At 39.1% G+C, this 24525-nt stretch overlaps 1 protein-coding gene and 1 pseudogene across 1 annotated transcript in view; one reads left to right on the forward strand and one right to left on the reverse strand.

Annotated features, from left to right (window-relative positions):
* The window catches only part of KIFBP (kinesin family binding protein), a 41709-nt gene that overhangs the window by 13104 nt on the left and 4080 nt on the right, over positions 1-24525 (forward strand). The window contains exons 3-6 of the mRNA XM_032423799.1: positions 13961-14040; positions 14358-14541; positions 17197-17284; positions 22601-22716. Coding sequence (XP_032279690.1) covers positions 13961-14040; positions 14358-14541; positions 17197-17284; positions 22601-22716 — 468 coding nt within the window. The remainder of the gene's footprint in view (positions 1-13960; positions 14041-14357; positions 14542-17196; positions 17285-22600; positions 22717-24525) is intronic.
* LOC116644193 lies at positions 13-5121 on the reverse strand (annotated as a pseudogene).

The following is a 24525-nucleotide window of genomic DNA, read 5'->3' on the forward strand; positions in this document are numbered from 1 at the left end:
AAAAAAAAAGACTCTAATTAAAAACAGAGAGAGGTGTGATTACTATTTCCAGCCAGTTTCCCCATCACGATAGTCATATAACAAACCAAGGCAATGTCGGTCTTGAGCCAGACTCACAGAGTCCCCTGGCCCTGGCCATGGCCTCAGTACAGTGTCTCTGCATTGCTGCTCTGGGGCCGTTTGATCTTCTTGATATTTTTCGGGATTATGTCACGTAGAGTGACATATTGATTCCTTAGCTCTGATATGATGAGCCGAAGGCTGATATATTCTTTCTCATCAATGTCTGTCACAGTGCAGCGATAGTCGTCCACGTATGGATATTTAGTTATTTTAGAAACCAGTTTGGCTTTTGTAATATAATCTGGTCCAGATAAGATGCAGCTTCACTTGCAACGGTTCTTAGTTCTGCAACTGTCTCCTCTGAATGGAGACCCTGAAGTTGTTCCCATCTTCTATCCTGGGAATCAGGAGCTGTACCCACATTTTGACCGTGTTGCATTTCTCAGTCAGCAGCCGGATCTCAGGTTTCCCTTTCTCGATAATGAATTTAGATATGAATTTAGTGCCATTATATTGCCTATAAGGTGACTGTTACTGTATATTGTCTCTGTTCCTTTCTGGTCTATGTTACTTTTGGGCTCTCTCCTTGCTTCGAGGACCCCTTTCAATATTTCTTGTAGGGTTGGTTTGGTGATTGCAAATTCTTTTAGTTTCTGTTTGTCCTGGAAGCTTTTTATCTCTCCTATTTTCAATAACAGCCTAGCTGGATAAAGTATTCTTGGCTGCATATTTTTCTCGTTTAGTACCCTGAATATATCATGCCAGTCCTTTCTGGCCTATCAGGTCTCTGTGGATAGGTCTGCTACCTAATAGGGTGCTTTTTTTTTTTTTTTTTAAGATTTTCTTAATTTATTTGACAGAGAGAGACACAGCGAGAGAGGGAACACAAGCAGGGGGAGTGGGAGAGGGAGAAGCAGGCTTCCTGTGGACCAGGGAGCCCGATATGGGGCTCAATCCTAGGACCCTGGGATCATGACCCAAGCCGAAGGCAGATGCCTAACGACAGCCACCTGGGCGCCCCCCAGATAGGGTTCTTAGAAATAATCCTCAGATGGGGTCTAAGTGCAGTCTTAGTCCAAATATAATTATATAGGAAATATTCTGATATTAACCTAAAATACTGATATTGGCATATTTTCATTTATAATCTAAAAATTCTATTTTGAGGGCGCCTGGGTGGCTTAGTTGGTTACACATCTGCCTTTGGCTCAGGTCATGATTCCAGGGTGCTGGGATTGAGTCCTGCATCGGGCTCCCTGCTCAGCAGGGAGTCTGCTTCTCCCTCTCCCTCTGCCCTCCCCCCTACTAGTGCATGCACGCTCTTTCTCTCATAAATAAATAAAATCTTTTAAAAAGAATAACAAAATAAAAATTCTATTTTGAAATATAAGTAAAAATAAAAATTTTATTTTGATTTCCACTGAGAATAGCAGTGCTTACAGGAAAGCAAACAGCTACTTAAGCAAAATATCTAAAGTCTTTGAGGGCATGGTTCTCAAATTTCAGCATGCATCTGTCTGTGGAGGGCTCTGGAGGGCTTGTTAAAACAGAATGTTCACTCCGAGACTCTTCAGTAGGTCTTGGTTGAGGCCTGAGAATTTGCCTTTTTAACAAGGTGCCAGCTGATGTTGATGCTGCTGGTCCAGGTACTATACTTTGAGAACCACTGCCTCAGAGAAAAGGTTTTCAGTGATTTTTTTTTTTTTCCACTTGTGAAATCCCTTTGAAATGTAATTTGTAAAAACTGAGCCACTGTGGTTAAGCAGGTCAGAAGAACTCTCAGCCCAATCCACTAGGTGCTTTCTTCCCACCCCACTGTGGTAGTACAAAAGAGGTGCCATAGAACTTTCTAGGGCTCTAGGGAGCCTAGATCGAAAATTTCTATTTTAGAGGGTCACAGCCCTGTAAAAGCAGCAAATCACTGTGTTACGATCCATTCCTTAATAAATTTTGCCTGCTAAAAGTTGGCAGTTTGTAGATTACCCATGTGTGCAGGCAAGGGGGTATAGGAGGTATTTCTATATCATCAGCTTAATTTTTCCTTTTTTTTTTTAAGATTTTATTTATTTGACACACAGTGGGAGAGAGCAAGCACAAGCAGGGGTAATGGCAGAGAGGGTAAAGTCTCCCCACTGAGCAGGGAGCCCAACGTGGGGGGCTTGATCCCAGGACCCTGAGATCAAGACCTTAGCCAGAGGCAGACACTTAACCGACTGAGCCGCCCAGGTGTCCACATCAGCTTAATTTTTCTGTGAACCTAAAACTGCTCTAAAAAATAAAGCCCAGTTTTTTTTAAATGTCGGCAGTCTTCTAAAATTACAATGGATTTTAGTTAATTTTGTTTTGAGGCTATGCGTAGCACTCCTTTAAATAACCAGATATTTTGATGTTTCTTACATTCAGAGTTAAGAAGCAATGCCTTATTGGGGCACCTGGCTGGCTCAGCAAGTAGACTATGTGACTCTTGATCTCGGGGTTGTGCATTTGAGCCCCATGTTGGGTGTAGAGATTACTTAAAAATAAAATCTTAGCACTCGTGTGTGAAGCAAGCAGAGCCAGAGTCAAGACCAGAGGCCAAACTCGGGAGTTGACAAGATGGCCGGGCTGCCCCACAGGATTATGAAGGAAACCCAGCGTTTGCTGGTAGAAGCAGTTCCTGGCATTAAAGCAGAACCAGATGAAAACAATGCCCGTTATTTTCATGTGGTCATTGCTGGCCCCCAGGATTTCCATTTGAGGGAGGGACATTTATTTTTTTATTTAATTTTAATTTTAATTTAATTTTATTTTTCTTGAGGGAGGGACTTTAAAAAAATTTTTTTTAATTAACATATAATGTATTATTTGTTTCAGGGGCACAGGTCTGTGATTCATCAGTCTTACACAATTCACAGGGCTCACCATAGTACATACCACCCTCCCCAGTGTCCATCACAAAGCCAAAACATCCCCCCCCACCCCTCTCCCCTCCAGCAACCCTCAGTTTGTTTCCTGAGATTAAGAGTCTCTTATGGTTTGTCTCCCTCTCTGGTTTCGTCTTGTTTCATTTTTGAGGGAGGGACTTTTAAACTTGAATTATTCCTTCCAGAAGAATACTCGATGGTAGCCCTTAAACTATGTTTCATGACCAAAATTTATCATCCTAATGTAGACACGTTGGGAAGAATATGTTTAGATATTTTGAAAGATAAGTGGTCCTCAGTACTGCAGATCCGTAAGTTCTGCTGTCGATCCAGGCTTTGTTAAGTGCTCCCAATACAGATGATCCATGATGATGTAGCAGAGCGATGGAAGACCGATGAAGCCCAAGCCATAGAAACAGCTAGAGCATGCACTAGGCTATATGCCATGAATAATATTTAAAATCGATCTGATCATTAAGCGTGCATCACTTCTGTTCTGCCGAGACTTCTTCCTTTTTTGTTTGCACAGTCTTAGAGACATTATAGAATAAAAGCCTGGACATCTTCAGTCCTTTGGTGATTAAATGCACATTAGCAGATCTATGTCTTGTCCTGATTCAGTGTTGTAAAGCATGAGCGGAGGCTAGAAGTACCATCCGGATTGTTGTGAAACGTTTAAAAGGAGTGGCCCCTCTCTGCTTTTATTCATTTCCCCCATCATGGTTTAAGTATGAAGCACTGTGAATGAAGGTAATTGTCAGGATTAGCTATAGGGGTATGGGTGTTTTTATTATTTTTTTTGAGGGAGAGAAGTAGTTTTAATTTTATGGGTTCCTTTCCCACTTCTTTGGTGATCTAATTGCCTTGGTTAAAAGCAGCTAACCAGTTCTTTAGAATATGCTCTCTAGCCAAGTCTAACTTTATTTAGATGCTGTAGATGGACAAGCTTGATTGAACCAAAATGGAAACATTAAACAAACATCACAGCCCTCACTAATAAACATTATAATTCAAGTGTAGAATCCTTCCTTTAAAAAAAAGCTTATGACCATTTTATATGGCTTGTCTGGAAATTTCTGTAATCTTTCGTTTTAGTAAAATATTTTTTTGTTATTCTACTTTGCCTTTGTACAGTTTATTTTAATGAATTTATTTCATTTTTCCAATGTGACAGTCATATTTAAAAATTAAAACTGGGGGTGCCTGGGTAGCTCAGTTGGTTAAGCATCTGCCTTTGGCTCAGGTCATGATCCCAGGGTCCTAGGATCGAGTGGCGTAGGGCTCCTTGCTCAGTGGGGAGTCTGCCTCTCCCTCTGCCCCTCCCCCCACCTCATGTGTGTAGGCTCGCGCGCTCTCTCTCAAATAAATAATTAAAATCTTTGGAAAAAAATTAAAACTGATGAAACATTCTGTTTTGGTCTTCACCATCTGACAAGTTGATTGGCAGGAAATGGATTTTGCCAGTTTCTTTTCACTGATGCAAATTTGTGTTAAGACTTCACTGAATGGAATATTTTATTTATTTATTTATTTATTTATTTATTTATTTTTAGATTTTTTTTTTTAATTTATTCATTTGACAGAGATAGACACAGCGAGAGAGGGAACACAAGCAGGGGGAGTGGGAGAGGGAGAAGCAGGCCTCCCGCAGAGCGAGGAGCCCAGTGCGGGGCTCAATCCCAGGACCTCGGGATCATGACCTGAGCGGAAGGCAGACGCCCAATGACTGAGCCACCCAGGGGCCCCGGAATGGAGTATTTATAAGCTGGCCCTGAGCATGCATAAAGCATCAGTATCTGATATTTTTTTTTACCTCCTAGAAATGTGAAATAAATGTATGTTGCCTGGAAAAAAAAGTCTTAAAAAAGAAAAAGAAAATCAGTGTCTTACCAAGTTCACTAGTGTTTTATATGTTGCTAAAATCACTAAATTTTTAGTCCTCATCTTATTTGACTTCTCAGTAGCATTTGACATAGTTGATCAATCTAGCATTTGGCACAGTTGTTAGTCTCTCTTCCTTGAAACACTTTTTTTACTTAGCTTCCACCTCTTTTTCTTTCTTCTCTGTGATGCTTCCTCCGTATTTCCCAGCCTCTGAACGCTGGAGTACCCAGAGTGGAGTCTTTGGACGTCTCCTCTTTCCATCTGCCTTCATTCCCTTGTTCTAAATACCATCTCTTCGCTGATGGCTCCCAATTATATCTCCAGTCTGTACCTCTCCAACTCCAGACTTGTCTGTCCCACTGCTGATGTGACATTTGCACTTTTTAAGGAGTAGGTGTCTCTAAAGCTACCATCTAACACTGGTAACCTTCCCCTCCCCACCTCCCTTGCTGTAAACACCAACTTCTTTCTTCCAGTTGCTGAGGCCTAAAACCTTGGACACTCCTCTTCTCCTCACACTGTATCTAACCTACAGTTGGCTTCACCTTTAAATTATATCTAGAATCAGACCACGGCTATCCCCTGGTGCAAGCCACCACCCTCTCTTGCTGAGATTATTGCTGTAGTCTCCTAACTGGTCTTTCTGCTCTCATGCCCCCTTCAGTCTGTTCGCAGCTCCCATCACATCACTGCTTCCCTCAAGTTCTGCTAATGGCTTTCCCATCTTGCTTAGTGTAGACCCCAAAGACCTTATAAAGACTACAAGTTCATTATCTGTTTGGCTGCCATTATTTCTGTAATTTTTTTAAAAGATTTATTTATTTGAGGCGGGGAGGGTCAGAGGGAGAGGCAGTGAGAATCTTTAAGCAGACTCAGCGCTGAGTGCAGAGCCTGACCCGGGGCTCGATCTCATGACCCTGAGATCTCAACCTGAGCCGAAACCAGGAGTCAGTTGCTCAACCGACTGCACCACCCAGGCGCCCCTTCTCTAATTTTATCTTCTACTATTTTCTCCTGTCTCACTGTGATGTAGCTACATTGGCCTTCTTGCTATTCCTGAAACACACCAGACAAGCTCCTGACTCAGGGTCTTTGCCCTTAACTGTTTCCTCTGCTGAGACTGCTCTTCCACTAGCTATTGACCTGGCTCACTCCTTCATTCCCTTCAGCTTTTGACTCCGATGTCTCCCATCCAGTGAGCACTCACTGGCCACTCCGCCTGATACTACAAACCACCCCTCTGACACTTCCTGTCCTTTCCTGCTTTATTTTCTGCTTCACACTTACCATTGTCTAACACGATGTTCATTCTAGTGATTTATCTTATTTATCACCCATCTTCAGTACTAAAATGTAAGTTCCCTGATGACAAGGATATTTTTTTAACTGTATTCACTGCTGTTTCCACAGCATCTAGAACAGTACCTGTTTCTTGAAATAATGAGTGATATTCCACTTTGTCCATCCAGATCAATCAAAAAAAAGAATGTTACTACTGTGTGAATGCTTGAGTGAATTTTAATAGAGCGTTTCAGTTTAAATATATATCTACAGTAGTTGGAGAATTTAATTGCTTATATGATTTTGTACTTGCCTAGTATCAATAGTTATTCTAAATAAAAATATTTTTAGTATTTCATAAATTATTGCCCTAATAGTGGCAGGCGTTAGAATGTCATTTAAAAAAAATCTGTAGATAAGAAATAGAGTTCTAGGTAAAGGAGAGATCTAAACACAGCAGGGGAAATCACTGGATTTGAAGATAGGCGACTGGGGATTCTAGTTTGGTTTGTGGTTATAACTGACTGACCTGGGGGAATTCAGACTTTCTGTGCCACCGGTTCCTCATCTGTAAGATGGGGATAACCTTCCTATCAACAATAAAGAAATGTTGTGGGGATCAGATAATAGAGTAGTTAATGCAAAGTCACCAGAAACATGCTCTACGTATCAAATAGTTGCAGAATGGTTAAGTAAACTATGGTACACTAATAAAAGGGGATATGATATAACCATTAAAATGATAAACATCTGGATCATGAATACATGGAAAATGTATACAATACATGCGTACACCTTGATTATACTCTACTTACGTTTTTTCATCTTCCCTGTAAAGATGGACTAGATGTTATAAGTGATAAAAATGAACATTTTAGTTTTAGAAGTTGTAGGCGTGCCTGGGTGGCTCAGTCAGTTGGGCGGCTGCCTTCAGCTCAAGTCATGATCTCGGCGTCCTGGGATTGATCCCCCCCTCGGGCTCCTTGCTCAGCAGGGAGTCTGCTTCTCCCTCTGCCTACTCTGCCTGCCGCTCCCCCTGCTTGTGCTCTCTTCCTCTCTCTCTGACAAATAAAATCTTAAAAAAATAAAAGTTATAACTAATAAACACTAATGTTTATTGAGTGCTTAAGCAGGCTGTATTTTATTCTCACAACAACTCTATGAAGGAGGTACTGTTTTGTTGTTGTTCTTGTTGTTTTATGAAGGAAGTACTGTTATTCCCTTTTATAGGTAGGGAGCTTGTCATTCAGTGAGGTTAACATACACTATGTGACAGAGTCAGGATTTAAATTTGGTTTGTCAGACCCCAAACTCTTGTTCTTTCTACTGTACCATGCTGCCTTTCAAGGTAATATTGTTGAATAATTATTGTATTAAGGTAAAGGGATTCTTTTTCTCCATAAAATTGTTCAGATATAGAATAAGTAATAAAGAAAATATATTTTATTTATTTATTTTTTAAAGATTTTATTTATTTGACACAGAGAGAGAGAGAGCACAAGCAGGGGGAGCGGCAGGCAGAGGGAGAAGCAGATTCCCCGCTGAGCAGGGAGCCTGATGCAGGACTCGATCCCAGGACCCTGGGATCATGACCTGAGCCGAAGGCAGACACTTAACCGACTGAGCCACCCAGGCGCCCAAGAAAATATATTTTATTGTTATGAAGAGTTATTCATTGGTAGGTTTTGTGTGAGGTTAAGAGACCAAATATTGGGGCACCTGGCTAACTCATTTGCTGGAGCATGTGACTCTTGATCTTGGGGTCATGAGTTTGAGCCCCACTTTGGGTGTAGAGATTACTTAAAAAGTTAAAAAAAAAGACAGAGGAATATTTAACTTATTTATTTAAATTTTTCCCAGCTTTTTATTTTTTAAGATTTTATTTTTTAAGTAATCTATACACCTAGTGTGGGGCTCGAACTCATAACTCCAAAATCAAGAGTCGCATGCTCTACCTACTGAGCCAGCCAGGTGCCCCCACCTTTATCGATATAATTGACATATAACATTGTATAAATTTAGGGTGTACAGTGTGATAATCTGATATATGAATATACTGCAAATGATTACCACACTAGGATTAGTTAATTTCTCCATCACCTGGGCACCTGGGTGGCTCAATTGGTTAAGCGACTGCCTTTGGCTCAGGTCATAATCCTGGAGTCCTGGGATCGAGTCCTGCATCGGGCTCCCTGCTCAGCAGGGAGTCTGCTTCTCCCTCTGACCCTCCCCCCTCTCATGCTCTCTCTGTCTCATTTTCTCTCTCAAATAAATAAATAAAATCTTAAAAAAAAAATCTCCATCACCTTACATAATTACCTTTTTTGGGGGCAGGCGGGGGGTGATGAGAACATTTAAGATTTACTTTCTTAGCAACTTTCAAGTATATAATACAGTATTGTTAACTATAGTCACTATGTTGTTTATTAGATCTTTAGAACTTACTCATCTTATAACTGGAAGTTTGTGCCCTTTGCCCAGCTTCTCCCCATTTCCCCCTCTCCCAGCCCCTGGCACCCAGCATTCTATTCTATTTCTAGGAGTTAACCTTTTTTTTTTTTTTTTTTTTTTTTTTTTTAGATGCCACATATAAGTTGTACCGTTCAGTATTTGGAGAATGGGCATTTAAAAGCATTTCACATGTTATAACATTGCTTTCCGAAAACACTAGCAATGTATTCTTATTTCACTAGTATATGAAAGTTCTCATCTCCTTCGGAACTTTTCCTTATGTAGCTTTAAAAAAAAATCTGTGCCCTTATTGTAGGCAAAATAGTCTTGTTTTAACTTGAATTTCTTCGATGATTTTTAAGTGTTTATATTCCATTTTTATTTTTTCTTTTGAAAGTGTTTACTTCATGCCTTTTTACATGTATTTACTCGAGTTTGTGTTTTCTGGCTGATTTGTTTGCTCATTTTTGTTAAATCTTTATTTTAAACTGAGATATAGTTGACATATAACATTATATTAGTATAGGATGTACCACATAATGATTCAATATCTGTATATATTGTGAAATGATCACAAGTCTAGTTAACGTCTGTTACCACATACATTTACAGTTTTTTTTCTTGTGATGAGAACTTTTAAGATCTGTTCTTTTAGCAAAATTCAAATATACAGTACAGTATTATTAACTGTAGGCATCATGCTGTACAGTGCATCCCCAAGATTTATTTGTTTTATAACTGGAAGTTTTTGTCTCTTGACCACCTTCACCCTTTTCTTTACTACCTCCACCTCTGGAAACAACCAGTCTGCTCTCTGCATCTAGGCATTCTTTTTTCTTGTGTGTTTTTTCTTTTCTTTTTTTTCTTTTTAAGATTCCATATATAAGTGAGATCGTATGGTATTTGTCTTTCTCTGACTTATTTCATTTACCATGATGTCCTTAAAGTCCATCCATATTACAAATGGCAGGATTTCCTTCTTTTTTTTTTATGGCTAAATAATTTCCTGTGTGTGTGTGTGTGTGTGTATGTGTGTATACACACCACATTTTTTTCTCCATTTACTCACTGATGGACACTTAGGTTGTTTCCAGGTCTTGGCTGTTGTAAATAATGCTACAGTGAACATGGGGGTGCTTTTATCTTTTCATGTTTTCATTTCCTTTGGATAAATACCCAGAAGTGGAATTGCTGGATCATATGGTAGTTCTATTTTTAATTTTTTGAGAAACCTCCATACTGTTTTCCATAGAGGCTGCCTAATTTACATTTCTACCAACAGTGCACAGGGGTTCCCTTTTCTCTAACTTTGCCAACACTTGTTATTTCTTTTTTTTTTTTTTTTTTTAAAGATTTTATTTATTTATTTGACAGAGACAGCGAGAGCAGGAACACAAGCAGGGGGAGTGGGAGAGGGAGAAGCAGGCTTCCCGCTGAGCAGGGAGCCCGATGTGGGACTCGATCCCAGGACCCTGAGATCATGACCTGAGCCGAAGGCAGCCGCTTAACGCCTGAGCCACCCAGGCGCCCCAACACTTGTTATTTCTTGTCTTTTTTGATAATAGCCATTCTGACAGGTGTGAAGTAATACCTCATTGTAGTTTTGATTTGCATTTCCCTGATGATTAGTGATGTTGAACATCTTTTCATGTATTTGTTAGCCATCTGTATGTCTTTTTTTGAATAATGTCTATTTAGATCCTCTGCCCATTTTTAAATCAGATTGGTTGGGTCTTTTTGCTATTGAGTTGCATGAGTTTTTTATATATTTTGAATATTAACCCCTTCTCAAATACGTGATTGCAGAAATTTTCTATTTGGTAGGTTGTCTTTTCATTTTGTTTTTGGGTTCCTTCACTCTGTAGAAGCTTTTTAGTTTGTTATATTCCCACTGTTGATATTTTACTTATTTAACAAACATTTAAGCACTTATTTATAGTACCTGCAGGCACTATTATAAATGTTTTACCAGTTTTAACTCATTTAATCCTCATGACAACTTATAAGGTAGATACTTTTATTATTCCTATTATATAGATGAGGAAAAAGAAGCACACTAGATTGTGACTTGCCCAAGGCCACACACTAATAAGTGGTGAAGCTGGGATTCTGACCCACATAACCTGATTCCAGAACCCATACTTTTAACCACTATACTGTATTGTCTCAGTAATTGGACTTAGTCTAAAATACAAGTTTGAGCTGCTTCTTTAAGAACTGTGTAGTGTAGGGGCACCTGGGTGGCTCAGATGGTTAAGCGTCTGCCTTTGGCTCAGGTCATGATCTCTGGGTCCTAGGCTCGAGCCCCACATCGGGCTCCTGGCTCAGTGGGGAGTCTGCTTCTCCCTCTCCCTCTGCCTCTCTGCCTCTCCCCTTGCTTGTGCCCTCTGTCTCAAATGAATAAATAAAAAAATATAGGAAAAAAAAAAAAAGAATGGAATGCCTGGGTGGCTCAGTCGGTTAACCATCTGCCTTAGGCTCAGGTCATGAACCCAGAGTCCTGGGATCAAATCCCACATCAGGCTCCTTGCTCAGCAGGAGTCTGCTTCTCCCTCTGCCTGCCACTCCCCCTGCTTGTGCTCTCTCTCTCTCTGACAAATAAATAAGTAAAAAAAAAAAAAAAAAAAAAAAGAACTGTGTAGTATGTAGAGGACTTCCATATCTATACCAAAAGGATAACAAGTAAAAGGAATGTGCTGTGAGCAGAAGGCATAGACGGAACATTCCTATTTGCTTTGTCAGTTTAATTCACTAGACATGTATTGTTTTTACTATGTGCCGGATACTGTGCAAAATGCTAGGGAATCAAATAGGAATAAAATATGGTCCCTACCCATAACAAGCTACCCCTGGAGGATAAAGATTGGAGCAAATCAGCATGTTAATTATATCCCCAAGGATTTTCTTTTTAAGATTTTATTTATTTATTTGAGATAGAGAGGAAGAGAAAACACAAGCAGGGGGTGGGGTGGGGCAGAGGGAGAGGGAGAAGCACACTCCCTTCTGAGCAGGGAGCCCAACACAGGGCTCGATCCCAGGACCCTGAGATCATGACCTGAGCCAAAGGCAGATGGCAGATGCTTAACTTACTGAGCCACCCAGGCACCCTCCTGCCCAGCCCCCCAACCAAGAAATTTTAGAATGTACATTTTAAAAGTCATGGTGCTTCTACCTTGGTGTTTTAACTTTCCTCCTAACGTACTAAGAAGAGGAGCAGAGCACCACAAAGCCAAATGGAGATGTTACTTTCTGTTCTGAACAAAAGATTCACAACAGCCGTGTTTAGGTTTTGAAAAGGAAAGAAAGCTTTATTATTACTGTAGAAACCTAATAGAAACAGAAGAGGAAAGGAATCTATACATAGATGAAGGTAATAGTAGGCAATAAATGAGAATAAGGCAAAATTACATCACATTGAGTACTTACAACATCCAATCTCCTTAGCTGGGGAAGCCCCGTGGAAACAGCCAGGCTGGAGTCCCAATGGAGAGGCCTGGGTGGAGCATCCTCCCCTTAGGTGAGACTTCTAACTGACCCCATAAGGGCCATATTTATAGGGCAAATGATGGGGCTTGAAGTTAAACATGGTTTGCTTACATGCAGTTTGGAGCGAGCTGCATTTCTATGTTATCATGTTTTTATATTTTCAAGGAGCCTGGGGTATGTTTGTCTGCCTCCTCTCTCGGATCCCATTCCAGGGGTCCAGCCCAGCCTGGAGCAGGAGGGGATGTGAGACAAGATTTGTAGCTCTTGGCATCCAGAACAGAAGGGCCAGTTCTGGGCTGGAGGCCAGATAATATATTTCAAAGAACCAAGCTCCCAAGGTTATTCACATAGCATGAATCTCAAAAACATTAGCCTGCCTGTGTATGAGCAGGTCTAGGTGGTCAGTTATGTGCGACAGATCACAGAAACATCTATCCATATAGAACACCCTCCTTTCATGATTTTAGGCTCACACTCTTATACATGAAATTGTTCATTTAAAATGTGAAGATCCGGGGTACCTGGGTGTCTCAGTCGGTTAAGCGTCTACCTTCGGCTTGGGTCATGATCTCGGGGTCCTGGGATCGAGTCCCGCATCAGGCTCCCTGCTCAGCGAAGAGCCTGCTTCTCCCCTGCCTGCCTCTCACCTTGCGCTCTCTCTCTTGCTCTCTGACAAACAAATAAAATCTTAAAAAAAAAAAAAAGGTGAAGATCCAGGCCAGCTGGGTGGCTCAGTCGGTTTAGCATCTGACTCTTGATTTCAGCTCAGATCATGATCTCAGGGTTGTGAGATTGAGCCCATGTTGGGCTCTGTGCTTGACATGAAGTCTGCTTAAAATTCTCACTCTTTCTCTCCCTCTGTCCTTCCCCCGCCCTCAAAAAATGTGTAGATACCAAACACTTATGATATTTCATTAGTATTAATATAGAAACATAAAACATATCAAACTTTTTGTACTGAGTTATACCTGTGTTTTAGTTCAGAGAAGAGAGTGGTTTGATTTAGGGTTATATATGACATGTGGTAGCCGTAACAATGAAATATGTATAGAAAATAATACATTGATTAATTCCCTTCATCAAAAAAGAGTAAGCATATATTTTTTTTTAAAGAGTAAGCATATAAACAGCCCTCAAAATTATTGAGATCTTGGGAGAGTTACTTATCTATTGTGTTTGCTTTCGGCCTTGCTTCCTGTCTTAGTCATTTTTACTTTCTGTAAATTCTAGGAACCCAATTTGTGATGCTTTTAGCATTTACATCCAGAATGTAAGATCACATTTTTAAAAATGGAAGGCATTTTTGCTATTTGAAGTTTAACGAATTCACTTTAAAGCAAGGCTGGTCTTGCGGATAGGTCTGTCCTCACAGAAGTAGATGAGGCAGTTAGTGGTGCTCTTTCGGAGGGCTTAAGATGGTATTATAAGTGACTTACATGTATTAACTCATTGAATCCTCATAGCAATCTTATGAGGGAATTTTATCAATGAGAAAACAGAAGCACAAGAGATTGGGTGACTTGGCCAAGGTAATACACAACAGAATCACTGATTTTATTGCCTCTGTATTAAAAGGGGGCAATCTATATACTTTTCTCATTCCCTTGAGAAAAAAGGCAAATTGGTAGATCTTTTTTTAGTATATTTGAGGTTCACCTCCCACAGCAGTTAAAATTTTGTCAACTGTGAGCTTCTAGGCAATCATCTTTTATTTGTTTGACTCTTTAAAATTTTATGGTTAAGAAAATTACTTCTTGGGTAACATGAAAAGGAACTGGTAAAAATGAAATATACTGGGCTTTAAAAATTTGATTTCTCCAGTTTCTCCAGAGGAGGGCGCTTGGTGCTTACAGTTTAAAATTATTTAGAGTTTTGTTTTTCTTTAATTGTAGATTGGGAGTCCTCCTCTTGATCCTACTGAGCATTTTCTTCCTGAAGAAGAGAAACTTACTGAACAAGAGAGATCAAAAAGGTGAGTAGGTACAGAAATCTGCTCTCACAGGTAATTCCACATAGTATAGATAAGATGATTGTTCCAAAAAGCACAGTATTTTCTCTTTTGAGACACTCCTAAAGTTACAGAATGTGGATTCTGACATGGATTTAAAAACATCCATTTGCCACTTACTAGATATGTGACCCTGTTCAAATCTGAGGCTCCGTTTTCCTTATCTGTCAGATAGATGGAATAGCCATACCCAAATCAAAGGGTTGGTGAGACGACCAAGCTATATGAAAGTTCCTTATAAATTGTAAACCATTATACAAATATTTACTTTTTCTTCATAGATTTGAGAAGGTTTATACTCATAACCTCTATTACCTGGCTCAAGTCTACCAGCATATGGAAATGTTTGAGAAGGCTGCTCATTATTGTCACAGTACCCTAAAACGGCAGCTTGAACACAATGCCTACCATCCTATAGAGTGGGCTATTAATGCTGCTACCTTGTCGCAATTTTACATCAATAAGGTAAGCTTCTCAAATAGTTGTCTAACAAAGTTACTGCTAGTGTGTGTAAAAATAGAACAAGGAGTACCTTGAAAATGTCATCTTTTAAAAACAGGTAGCTTGTATTTTATGCTGTAAACTGGACAGAAAAATGCAGCCCAGTTTGCCAGTATATTAGATTTTTGTAGCTTTTTGTTGCATTAATCCTTTTGAATCGTAAGATGCTGAATTTTGTCTTTGTCTTATATGCTGCTAGCCCTAAAATTACATGCTAGTTACCTAAGACCATCTTTTTGTGATACAGAACAGTATCAATTCATTCTAGTGAGATGTTACCTTAAATTGCAGAGTCTATCTTATAGATACAGCTTTATCTTTATACCGTGGTAATCTGGTAACTATGAGGATTTGTCCGAGGAAGTTGACTGTTAAATGTGGGCTTCGATAAAAGCATGTGATGCATTTCAGTTATTCTTTAGAATTAACTCCTCCATAGTAATTTTTCTCTGTTGGAAATGTCTCTGCTCAGTTCCAGAGTTGTAGCTCTTTATGATATACTCTTCTGGAGGATTACACAGGAACAAACTTGAGCTTCTCAGTTGTTTATCACAATTACTCAGAATCATGTTGGTATATTTTTAATTGGACTATTTATTCCTTTCTTCCCTAAGAGTTTTAATGCTAAAACGCTTTTCAGCCACCTTTCCCAGCTAGATTTTCTATTAATCCTCAGTAAGATATTCAACAATAGAAATTACTTTTATTTGTATTTCTGATTCACTCTGAAATATCGGTAATTCTTTGCTTATCAGAGTTCCTTCTTTAAATCTCTCTGGTTACCTGCTGCCATATCCTTACTGGGCCTTTGTCCTTTCTAAGCTTTTTGTTAGTGCTGGTTCTGTAAATGCGCCCTATGTTTAAAGTATTGTCCCACAGAATTTCATTCAGAAAAGCTATTAGCAGGCGAGAAAGGGCTGTGGTGACTGCAGCATCGCTTCTAGGACTTTGGTCTAAGATCAAGCGTGTAAGTAACGCTGTCGCGTCTATTGGAGCATTCAGTTAAACCTAACTTTCATGAATCCATTTCATTGTGGTCATCATCAAAAGTGTTACCCGGTGCCTCTGCTTGTGGCACCTTTTTTTTATAGCTTCCAGAGGCCCCTTATTTGTTTTGTTTAGCAACTTTAAAGCCACGTATTCACTGTGATTTTAATTAACACCTTAAACTCCACCAATATTAATAGTACTAAGATATCTAGATATTAATTTGAAGTGTAATAAAAAATTTAAAGTTGTTAAGCATTGCTTATGTGGAGCATGCAGTAATTTTCATGAGTACCTCCCCCACCCTGTGCTTTTTTTTTTTTAAACCAAAATGTTTTATAAGTTTTTGTTACAACTAGCTGAGTTATATTGTAAATAGAGATTTGAACCATTTTCTTTAAAACAATGCAATTGTCATTTATATCATTCTCATCTTCATCCGGTTCCGGTGATGAGGTTTTGCTACTTGATGTGTCCCTACCTGGCAGGTGCTAAAGTCCCACATTTACCAGCCACCTAGAGGGCACAAGGCACTCGCTGTTGTAGCAGTGACTGCTTGCAGGGAACCAGTCTGACCAAAGCTGAAGTGATAAAGATGGGTAAGGGATTGTGGAGGGACAGTTAAAGCTTCTTCATGTAAACTGTAACTTTCTTTGGGCTTCGGAGGTGTATACCAACATTCTGATCTATAGATTATGTTGCTGGGCTAATACTGTACACAGTACCCAGCTATTCTCAAGGTGGCTTCTGAATTTGCTATCATGGAGAGGTACGTTTAATGCCGAGATTTTAAAGTCATAGCCAACCATGAAAAATCTTCTCAACAAAATGAGGTATTATTAATACGAACTAGACATTTAATTGATGAGGGTGGCTTCCAACTAAAAGTTGGACTTTAACTTTGTATTTCTGCTGGGTTGGTCCTGTGACTTACATGATAAATGCAAAATGTTTATATTAACAAAGAGATCTTCTCCAAGTGGGTGAGAACTTTACCATGCCCAAATTTGAATTAGGAAGTCTTCGAGTGTGTTGGTAAAGCAATTGTAGAAAGTTCATCTGTGGAGATCTGTTAACTTCAAAACTTGGTGGGAATCTACATTCATTATATGTAAATTCCCCAAATTCTAGGAGACAGGAATCTCTTCCTATCCGTATTTACCCTTTTTTGCCTTTGAAGTAGGATATATAGAGAGATCTCTAAACCTCAGAAAATTAAATCTCCAAGTCCTCTGACAAGGGACACATTTATCACGCACAGCATTTTGGCTATGTGGATTGAACCTAAAGGACTGTCTGAAGCACTCTCAGTCTAGGATGATAGGCATTCTTGAATTATACTTATTGATAACTGGAAGAGAGCTAACTTTCAGTTCAGTCAGCAGTTGTCTCTCAGCCAGTTTGGATTATTATTACGAGTTTGGGGGCATTGTTATTTTAATATTTGAGGTGGCTTTTTAACCAGAGAATATATGTCATATACCTTCTTAATGTTCAGCAACCACACAGGGTCTCCTTAGGTCTCCTTACCTAATTTTATAGCTTTTCTCATATTAGAAGACTTTATGTAAGTGTTAATTGCAAATAAGGCTGGGTGATAATTGCACTTACTCTTGTTTATTTCCTCAACAGCTATGTTTTATGGAGGCCAGGCACTGTTTATCTGCTGCTAATGTCATTTTTGGTCAAACTGGAAAGATCTCAACAACAGAAGACAGTAGTAAGTTCATATATGCATGTTTTATTACACAGCTTTTAAAAAACATTTTGAAATCATTTTAAATTTTAGAAAATTCAAGAACAGAACAAAGAACTACCGTAGCCTTTCTCAATTCACCAATTTTTAATAATTGCCTCATTTGCAATCACATTTTATTGTTCTTCAGGAGCATTTGAGAGAAGATTGCATCCATTAGCCTCCTTTACCCCTTTGATACTTTAGTGTATATTTCCTAAGAATATTTTCTTACATAATCATAGAACAGGAAATATAACATTGATACAAATCTCTTATCTATAATGCATATTTCCTTTTCATTAATTATCCCCATAATGTCCTTTCTAGTACTAGAGTATCCAATTCATGATTTTGTACTGCATTTATTTATTTATTTTTTTAAAGATTTTTATTTATTTATTTGATAGAGAGACAGCAAGAGAGGGAACACAAGCAGGGGGAGTGGGAGAGGGAGAAGCAGGCTTTCCTCTGAGCAGGGAGCCCGATGTGGGGCTTAACCCTAGGACCATGGGATCATGACCTGAGCCGAAGGCAGACGCTTAACGGCTGAGCCACCCAGGTGCCCTTCGTACTGCATTTAATTGTCACATCTCTTTACTGTCCTTTGCTCTGGAACAGTTTCCCAGCCATTCTTTCTCTTTCATTCACAGACATTTTTGAAAAATATAAGCCAGTTATTACATTAGATTTCCATAAGTTGGTGTTTGATGTTTCCTTAAGCTAAGAATCAGATGACACATTTTTGGTTGGCATCCTGCGTAAGTGATGTGTCCAAATGTCTAGTTTTTAATTGTAGTATTTTATTTAATTTTAAAAATCACAGTTAACACGTATATTTGAGAAAATCAAAACCACAGTGAGATATCATCTCATACTTGTAAGAATGGCTTTTATGAAAAAGACAAGAAATAACAGGTGTTGGTGAGGATGTGAAAAAAAGGGAACCCTTGTGCACTGTTAGTGAGAATGTAAATTGGTGTAGCCACTGTGGAAAACAGTATGGAGGTTCCTCAAAAAATTAAAAATAGAAATAACATACAGTTCCGTAATTCCACTTCTGGGTATTTACCCAGAGAAAAAGAAAACACTAATTTGAAAAAATATATGTACCCCCATGTTTACTGCAGTATTATTTACACAGTCACCAAGATATGAAAACAACTTAAATGTCCGTTGATGGATGAGTGGATAAAGAAAATATGGTGTATGTGTACAGTGGATTATTATTCAGAAAAAAAAGAGAAAAAGAAAAATCTTTTTTAGCAGAAGATATAAGCTTCCAGTTATAATTAAGTTGGGGATGTAATGTACAGCGTGGTGATTATAGTTAATACTGTATTGCATATTGAAATTTACTAAGAGGGTATATCTTTAAAGTCTCAATGCAGGGGCGCCTGGGTGGCTCAGTCGTTAAGCGTCTGCCTTTGGCTCAGGTCATGGTCCCAGGGTCCTGGGATCGAGCCCCGCATTGGGCTCCCTGCTCCGCGGGTAGCTTGCTTCTCCCTCTCCCACTCCCCCTGCTTGTGTTCCCTCTCTTGCTGTGTCTCTCTCTGTCAAATAAATAAAAAATCTTAAAAAAAAAAAAAAGTCTCAATGCAAGAAAAATTGAACTGTGTATGGTCATAAATATTAACTAGACTTACTGTGATGATCATTTTGTAATACATACAAACATCAAATCATTATGTTGTGCGTATGAAACTAATATATAGTTGATCCTTGAATAATGGGGGGGTCAGGGGTGCCTGTCCCCTGTGTAGTTAAAAATCCATGTGTAGGGGCGCCTGGGTGGCTCAGTTAAGCGTCTGCCTTCGGCTCAGGTCATGATCCCAGGGTCCTGCGATCAAGTCCCACATTGGGCTCTCTGCTCAGCAGGAAGCCTGCTTCTCCCTCTCCCACTCCCCCTGTTTGTGTTCCCTCTCTCACTGTCTCTCTCTCTCTGTCAAAAAAAATCCATGTATAAATTTTGACTCCCCAAAACTTAATTACTAAGAGCTTACTGTGGACCAGATGCCTTACCGTAATAAACAACACGTATTTTGTATGTTATATGTATTAATACTCTATTCTTACAGTGAAATAAGCCAGATAAAAGAAAATGGGAAAATCATAAGGAAGACAAAGTACATTTACAGTGCTATACTGTAAAAAAATTCATGTATAAGTGGACCTGTGCTGTTCAAACCTGTGTAGTTCAGGTCAACTATAATGTCATATATCGGTTGTATCTCAATTTTAAAAAAAGATTGGTACTTTTTATTATTATAAAATCAGTAACATATCTACATAGGGCCCCTGAGCACATTTTACTAAGTTATCAACCCAATAACTTTTGCTTCCAAACCTTAAGGAAGTCAAGTACCCAGATCCACAAGCTATTTCTGAAAGAGAAAGAAAAAAGACTTCGTATCTAAGTACAAGTTCCAGAGTACAGTCAGTCCTCATTATTTGTGGATTACATATTTGCGGATTCACCTCTTGCTACAATTTACTTGTAACCCCAAACTCAGTACTCGAGGTACTTCTGTGGTCATTTGTGCAGAACAACAAAGAAGTTGAGTCATCTGAGGTGCATGTTCCCAGCTGATGTTGAACAAGGCAACGCTCACCTTCTTGTTTCAGCTCTCATATAGTAAATAAGTGTCCTTTCTGTGGTTTATTCAGTACCCATTCTTCATATTTTTGTGTTTTTTTTTGTAATTTCATTGTTTAAAATGGCCCCCATGTAGGGGCGCCTGGGTGGTTCAGTCGTTAAAATGGCCCCCACGTAGTGCCGAGGTGCTGTCCGGTGTTTGTAAACACATGAAGGCTGTGACTGCCTTATGGAGAAACTGCAGTGTTAAATAAGCCCCATTCAGGCACAAGTTAGAGTGCTGTTTGGTCCTGAGCTCAGTGTTAATAAGCCAACAATATATACTAAATAAGGGGTCGTTAAACAGAAATACACATGAAATAAAGTTATACATATTGATCAGTTGGTGAAAATATGACCAGAAGCCCATAGGAATCTAACCCTGTATTTTCCCGAGGAGCGGTGTTTCAGCATTTGCTAATAATTCTGTGTTCACAGTGACTTTATAGACCATAACTACCACGGATAATGAGAATCGACTGTATGTTGTTCCTTAGTTTTACTGTTGGAGATAAAAACCACTTTTTTGGGGCGCCTGGGTGGCTTAGTTGGTTAGACGTCTGCCTCTTGATTTTGCCTGATGTCATGATCTCAGGGTCGTGGGATCAAGCCCCATGTTGGGCCCCCCGCTCAGCAGGGAGTTTGCTTGAGATTCTCTCCCTCTCTCCTCTCTTTCCCTCCCTCTGCTCTCTTTCTCTCTCAAATAAATAAATAAATCTTAAAAAGAAATAACAAACCCACTTTTTCTGCTGAAATAAATATTCATCTAAAGGAGACAGTCCAACCCACCAGTGCCATGCTTCTGTGTTGCTTGGGAGGCTAGCGACTTGACTCTCTCCCTGTAGAGCTGGGCACTGTGACTGTTGTACTTGGTGTTGGTGGCACACCCATGTTGATGGAAAAAGGTAGACTACGGAGGAAAGTTTAATGCGGTACTGCATTAAATCTAATACGGTGATGGAAAATGTTATTTCATGTTACAAAGGATTTTTTTTTAAAGATTTTATTTATTTATTTGACAGAGAGAGACACAGCGAGAGAGGGAACACAAGCAGGGGGAGTGGGAGAGGGAGAAACAGGCTCCTTGCTGAGCAGGGATCCCGATGCGGGGCTCGATCCCAGGACCCTGGGATCATGACCTGAGCCGAAGGCAGATGCTTAACGACTGAGCCACCCAGGCGCCCCAGGATTTTTTTTAAATAGTGAAAACCAAAATAATTTAAATGATGAAATTTATTTATTTATTTACATTGTCATTTTATTTATTTTTTAAGTACTCTCCATGCCCAGTGTGGAGACCAGCATGGGGCTTGAACTCACGACCCGGAGATCAAGACCTGAGCTGAGATCAAGAATTGGATGCTTAACAGACTGAGCCACCCAGGCGCCCCAAATCATGAAAAATCTTAAAATAAATTTTTTCTTTTAAAAAGGAATGCCCAATAATGGGAAGAATTTTTAATTTGTAATATGAACTCATAGATGTTATTTATTAAAGTTGCCCTCAAATACAAAAAAAAATAAAAATAAAAAAAAAATAAAAAGGAATGCCCTCGGGACGCCTGGGTGGCTCAGTCGGTTAAGCGTCTGCCTTCAACTCAGGTCATGATCCCAGGGTCCTGGGATCGAGTCCCGCATTGGGATACCTGCTCAGCGGGGAGCCTGTTTCTCCCTCTCCCACTCGCCCTGCTTGTGTTCCCTTTCTCACTGTGTCTCTCTGTCAAATAAATAAATAAAATTAAAAAAAAAAAAAAAGAGGAATGCCCTCCACAGATGTAACTTAAATATTTTGGTAAAACTGGACATGGGACTTGCATTATGAAATGAAATAATTGGCCTTTTGTTAAACTATATTCATCATTCTGAATATTAATTTGGGGGAAGCTTTGCACTCAGAACAACCTTTTAATTCATGAGAACTCTATTTCAATTTGAATTTCACTAAATTGGAATTTTTGACAAATTGATTAATAATTATGCTAACTTTCACCTTGTTTGACACTATTTCTCTTCTTTTTTTGAGAGACCATGTGTGCATGCACAAACTTAGGGGAGGGGCAGAGGGAGGGAGAGAATATTTTTTTTTTAGATTTTATTTATTTATTTGAGAGAGAATAGAGAGAGAATGAGAGGGAGAGGTAGAGAGAATCTGAAGCAGACTCCGCACTGAGCACAGAGCCTGATGTCAGGCTCAATCCCACAACCTCGAGATCATGACCTTTGTTTAGACTTGTTTCTTATAGAAGAAGTAAAAACAACAGAATTAGAAGAATGGTTATATTAGAAGAATAGTTATATAAAGTAGGGAACATCTATTTAATTGTATACAATGCTGTACTTAAAAATGTTAGAGTTGATAATGATATGAGTGACGTGTTAGTGGTATGATATATAAAGAAAAATCTATATTCAAAATTGAATATACATTGTGACCTTAGTTTTTACCAACAGATAACACATAAGAAAAAACTAGAAAGAAATCTACAAAAATAATAGCAGTGAGTGCCTCTGGGTGGTAGGAATTTTGGGTCAGTTTTCCCCCCACTGCTTCAGTGAGAATCTGTTACTCTTAAATTCAGGGGAAAGTGCTATAAAAAGAATGTAATACACAATGAAAATTGCGATTGTGACCATTAACTTAGGCAAATAACATTGTGTGATTTTAGCTACTGAAGCTGAGGGAGATGTGCCAGAGCTTTATCATCAAAGAAAAGGAGAAATAGCAAGATGCTGGATCAAGTATTGTTTGACTCTCCTGCAGAACGCCCAGCTTTCCATGCAGGTAATGTAGTCAAAAGGTACCTTTTCTTTCTTAAATAAGCAGGATGGAAGTAAAAGCTTAAAATGGGAATTATGCTCATTGGGCTCACCGCATGTTTATTATGCAAAGCATGCAGAATGCTGTCAAATAGTTCTTGCTCTCCCATCTCTACCTTTTAGAGTCTTATTTATTTAAGGTCTATCTCAAATACCACTTCTTCCTTAAAGACTTTCCTTTGGGTAGAATATAAATTCCTTGAGAGGTGGGGGCTGTGTCATATTCACGGTATATCATTATCTCAGACATGGTAGGTTCTCAGTGTATTAATTGTTCAGTGTGTAATTTTTCATAGCCTACAGGTATCATTTCCCTTCTTTAAACTCCATAAAACATTCCTTGCCTGCCCTAAATCACTTAGATTTTGCTTTGTATTATCTCTATTCATATTCTCATCTTTTTTCCTTCACCTCTTCTTAGACTATAAGCAATCTAACCTTTATATACTTTTTTTTTTTTTAAAGATTTTATTTATTATTTGACAGAGAGAGACACAGCGAGAGAGGGAACAAAAGCAGGGGGAGTGAGAGAGGGAGAAGCAGGCTTCCTGCAGAGCAGGGAGCCTGATGCGGGGCTCGATCCCAGGACCCTGGGATCATGACCTGAGCCGAAGGCAGATGCTTAACAACTGAGCCACCCAGGCGCCCCTAACCTTTATATACTTTATACGGTATATATATTTATATTTATTTTATAAAAATATATATCTGGAAATAGCCCTGCCAGTTTATAGTGGTATGTTTGTGGCAATTTACTTAATCTCTCTTTGTCTCAATTTTCTCACAAAGGAGATGGAGATGATAACAGTACTTACCTAATAATGTTGTTATCAGAGTTAAATTAATATATATGCAAAGGGCTCAGAAAAGTACCCTAGACATACTAAGTCCTCAGTAAATGTTCATGGTCATCATCATCATTACTAATTCATACTGAATCCTAGTTTCTTTTTTTTTTTTTAATTTTTTTTTTTTTTAAGATTTTATTTATTTATTTGAGAGAGAGAGAGTGAGAGAGAGAGCCCAAGAGGGGGTAGGGTCAGAGGGAGAAGCAGACTCCCTGCTGAGCAGGGAGCCCGACATGGGACTCGATCCCAGGACTCCAGGATCATGACCTGAGCCGAAGGCAGTCGCTTAACCAACTGAGCCACCCAGGCACCCTGAATCCTAGTTTCTAACCACTAAGGAGGAAAGTAAATCCTTTGGATGCAGTATACTAAACATAGATACACAGAAAACTTTCCTGGAGGAGTTATGCTTCTTTTTTTTTTTGCATACATGCATTAAAATACAATAATTTTTACTAGTGATAATATAGAACCCATGAAACTACGAAATGAAAGAAAATCAAACAAACCACAAAACCCCAGAAGCATACATCTTGCAAGGATGAGAGCATTTTAGAGGTAGAGGGTAAAGGTGAGGCGTATTTGGGAAAGAAAGGAAGTAGGGAGAACTAGGAAGTTTTATGTCTAGAGAAGCTGGATCCAGGAAAAGCTGTCAGCTTTGTTCTGCTCAGAAAGCAGCCAGGAAAGCATCTAAATAAGCAAGCAGCCAGGAAGCAAGTAAGTAAATAAGATTTTGGAGACTTAGGGCTTGCATTTGAAGTAATTGTGCCAAGCAAAATACACCATCATTTAACTCATACCCTTCACTTAGTTGATGTTTTCCAGACTGGGCACCAGAACGTATCACCTGATTACTTAAAACTAATTAAAATAGTTGCCTGCTCTTAAATTACTCAGATTTTCCTTAATCTGACTTTGTTATTTTA

This window comes from Phoca vitulina, unplaced genomic scaffold, assembly GCF_004348235.1.
Source record: "Phoca vitulina isolate PV1807 unplaced genomic scaffold, GSC_HSeal_1.0 scaffold29, whole genome shotgun sequence".
Classification (NCBI taxonomy): Eukaryota; Metazoa; Chordata; class Mammalia; order Carnivora; family Phocidae; genus Phoca; species Phoca vitulina.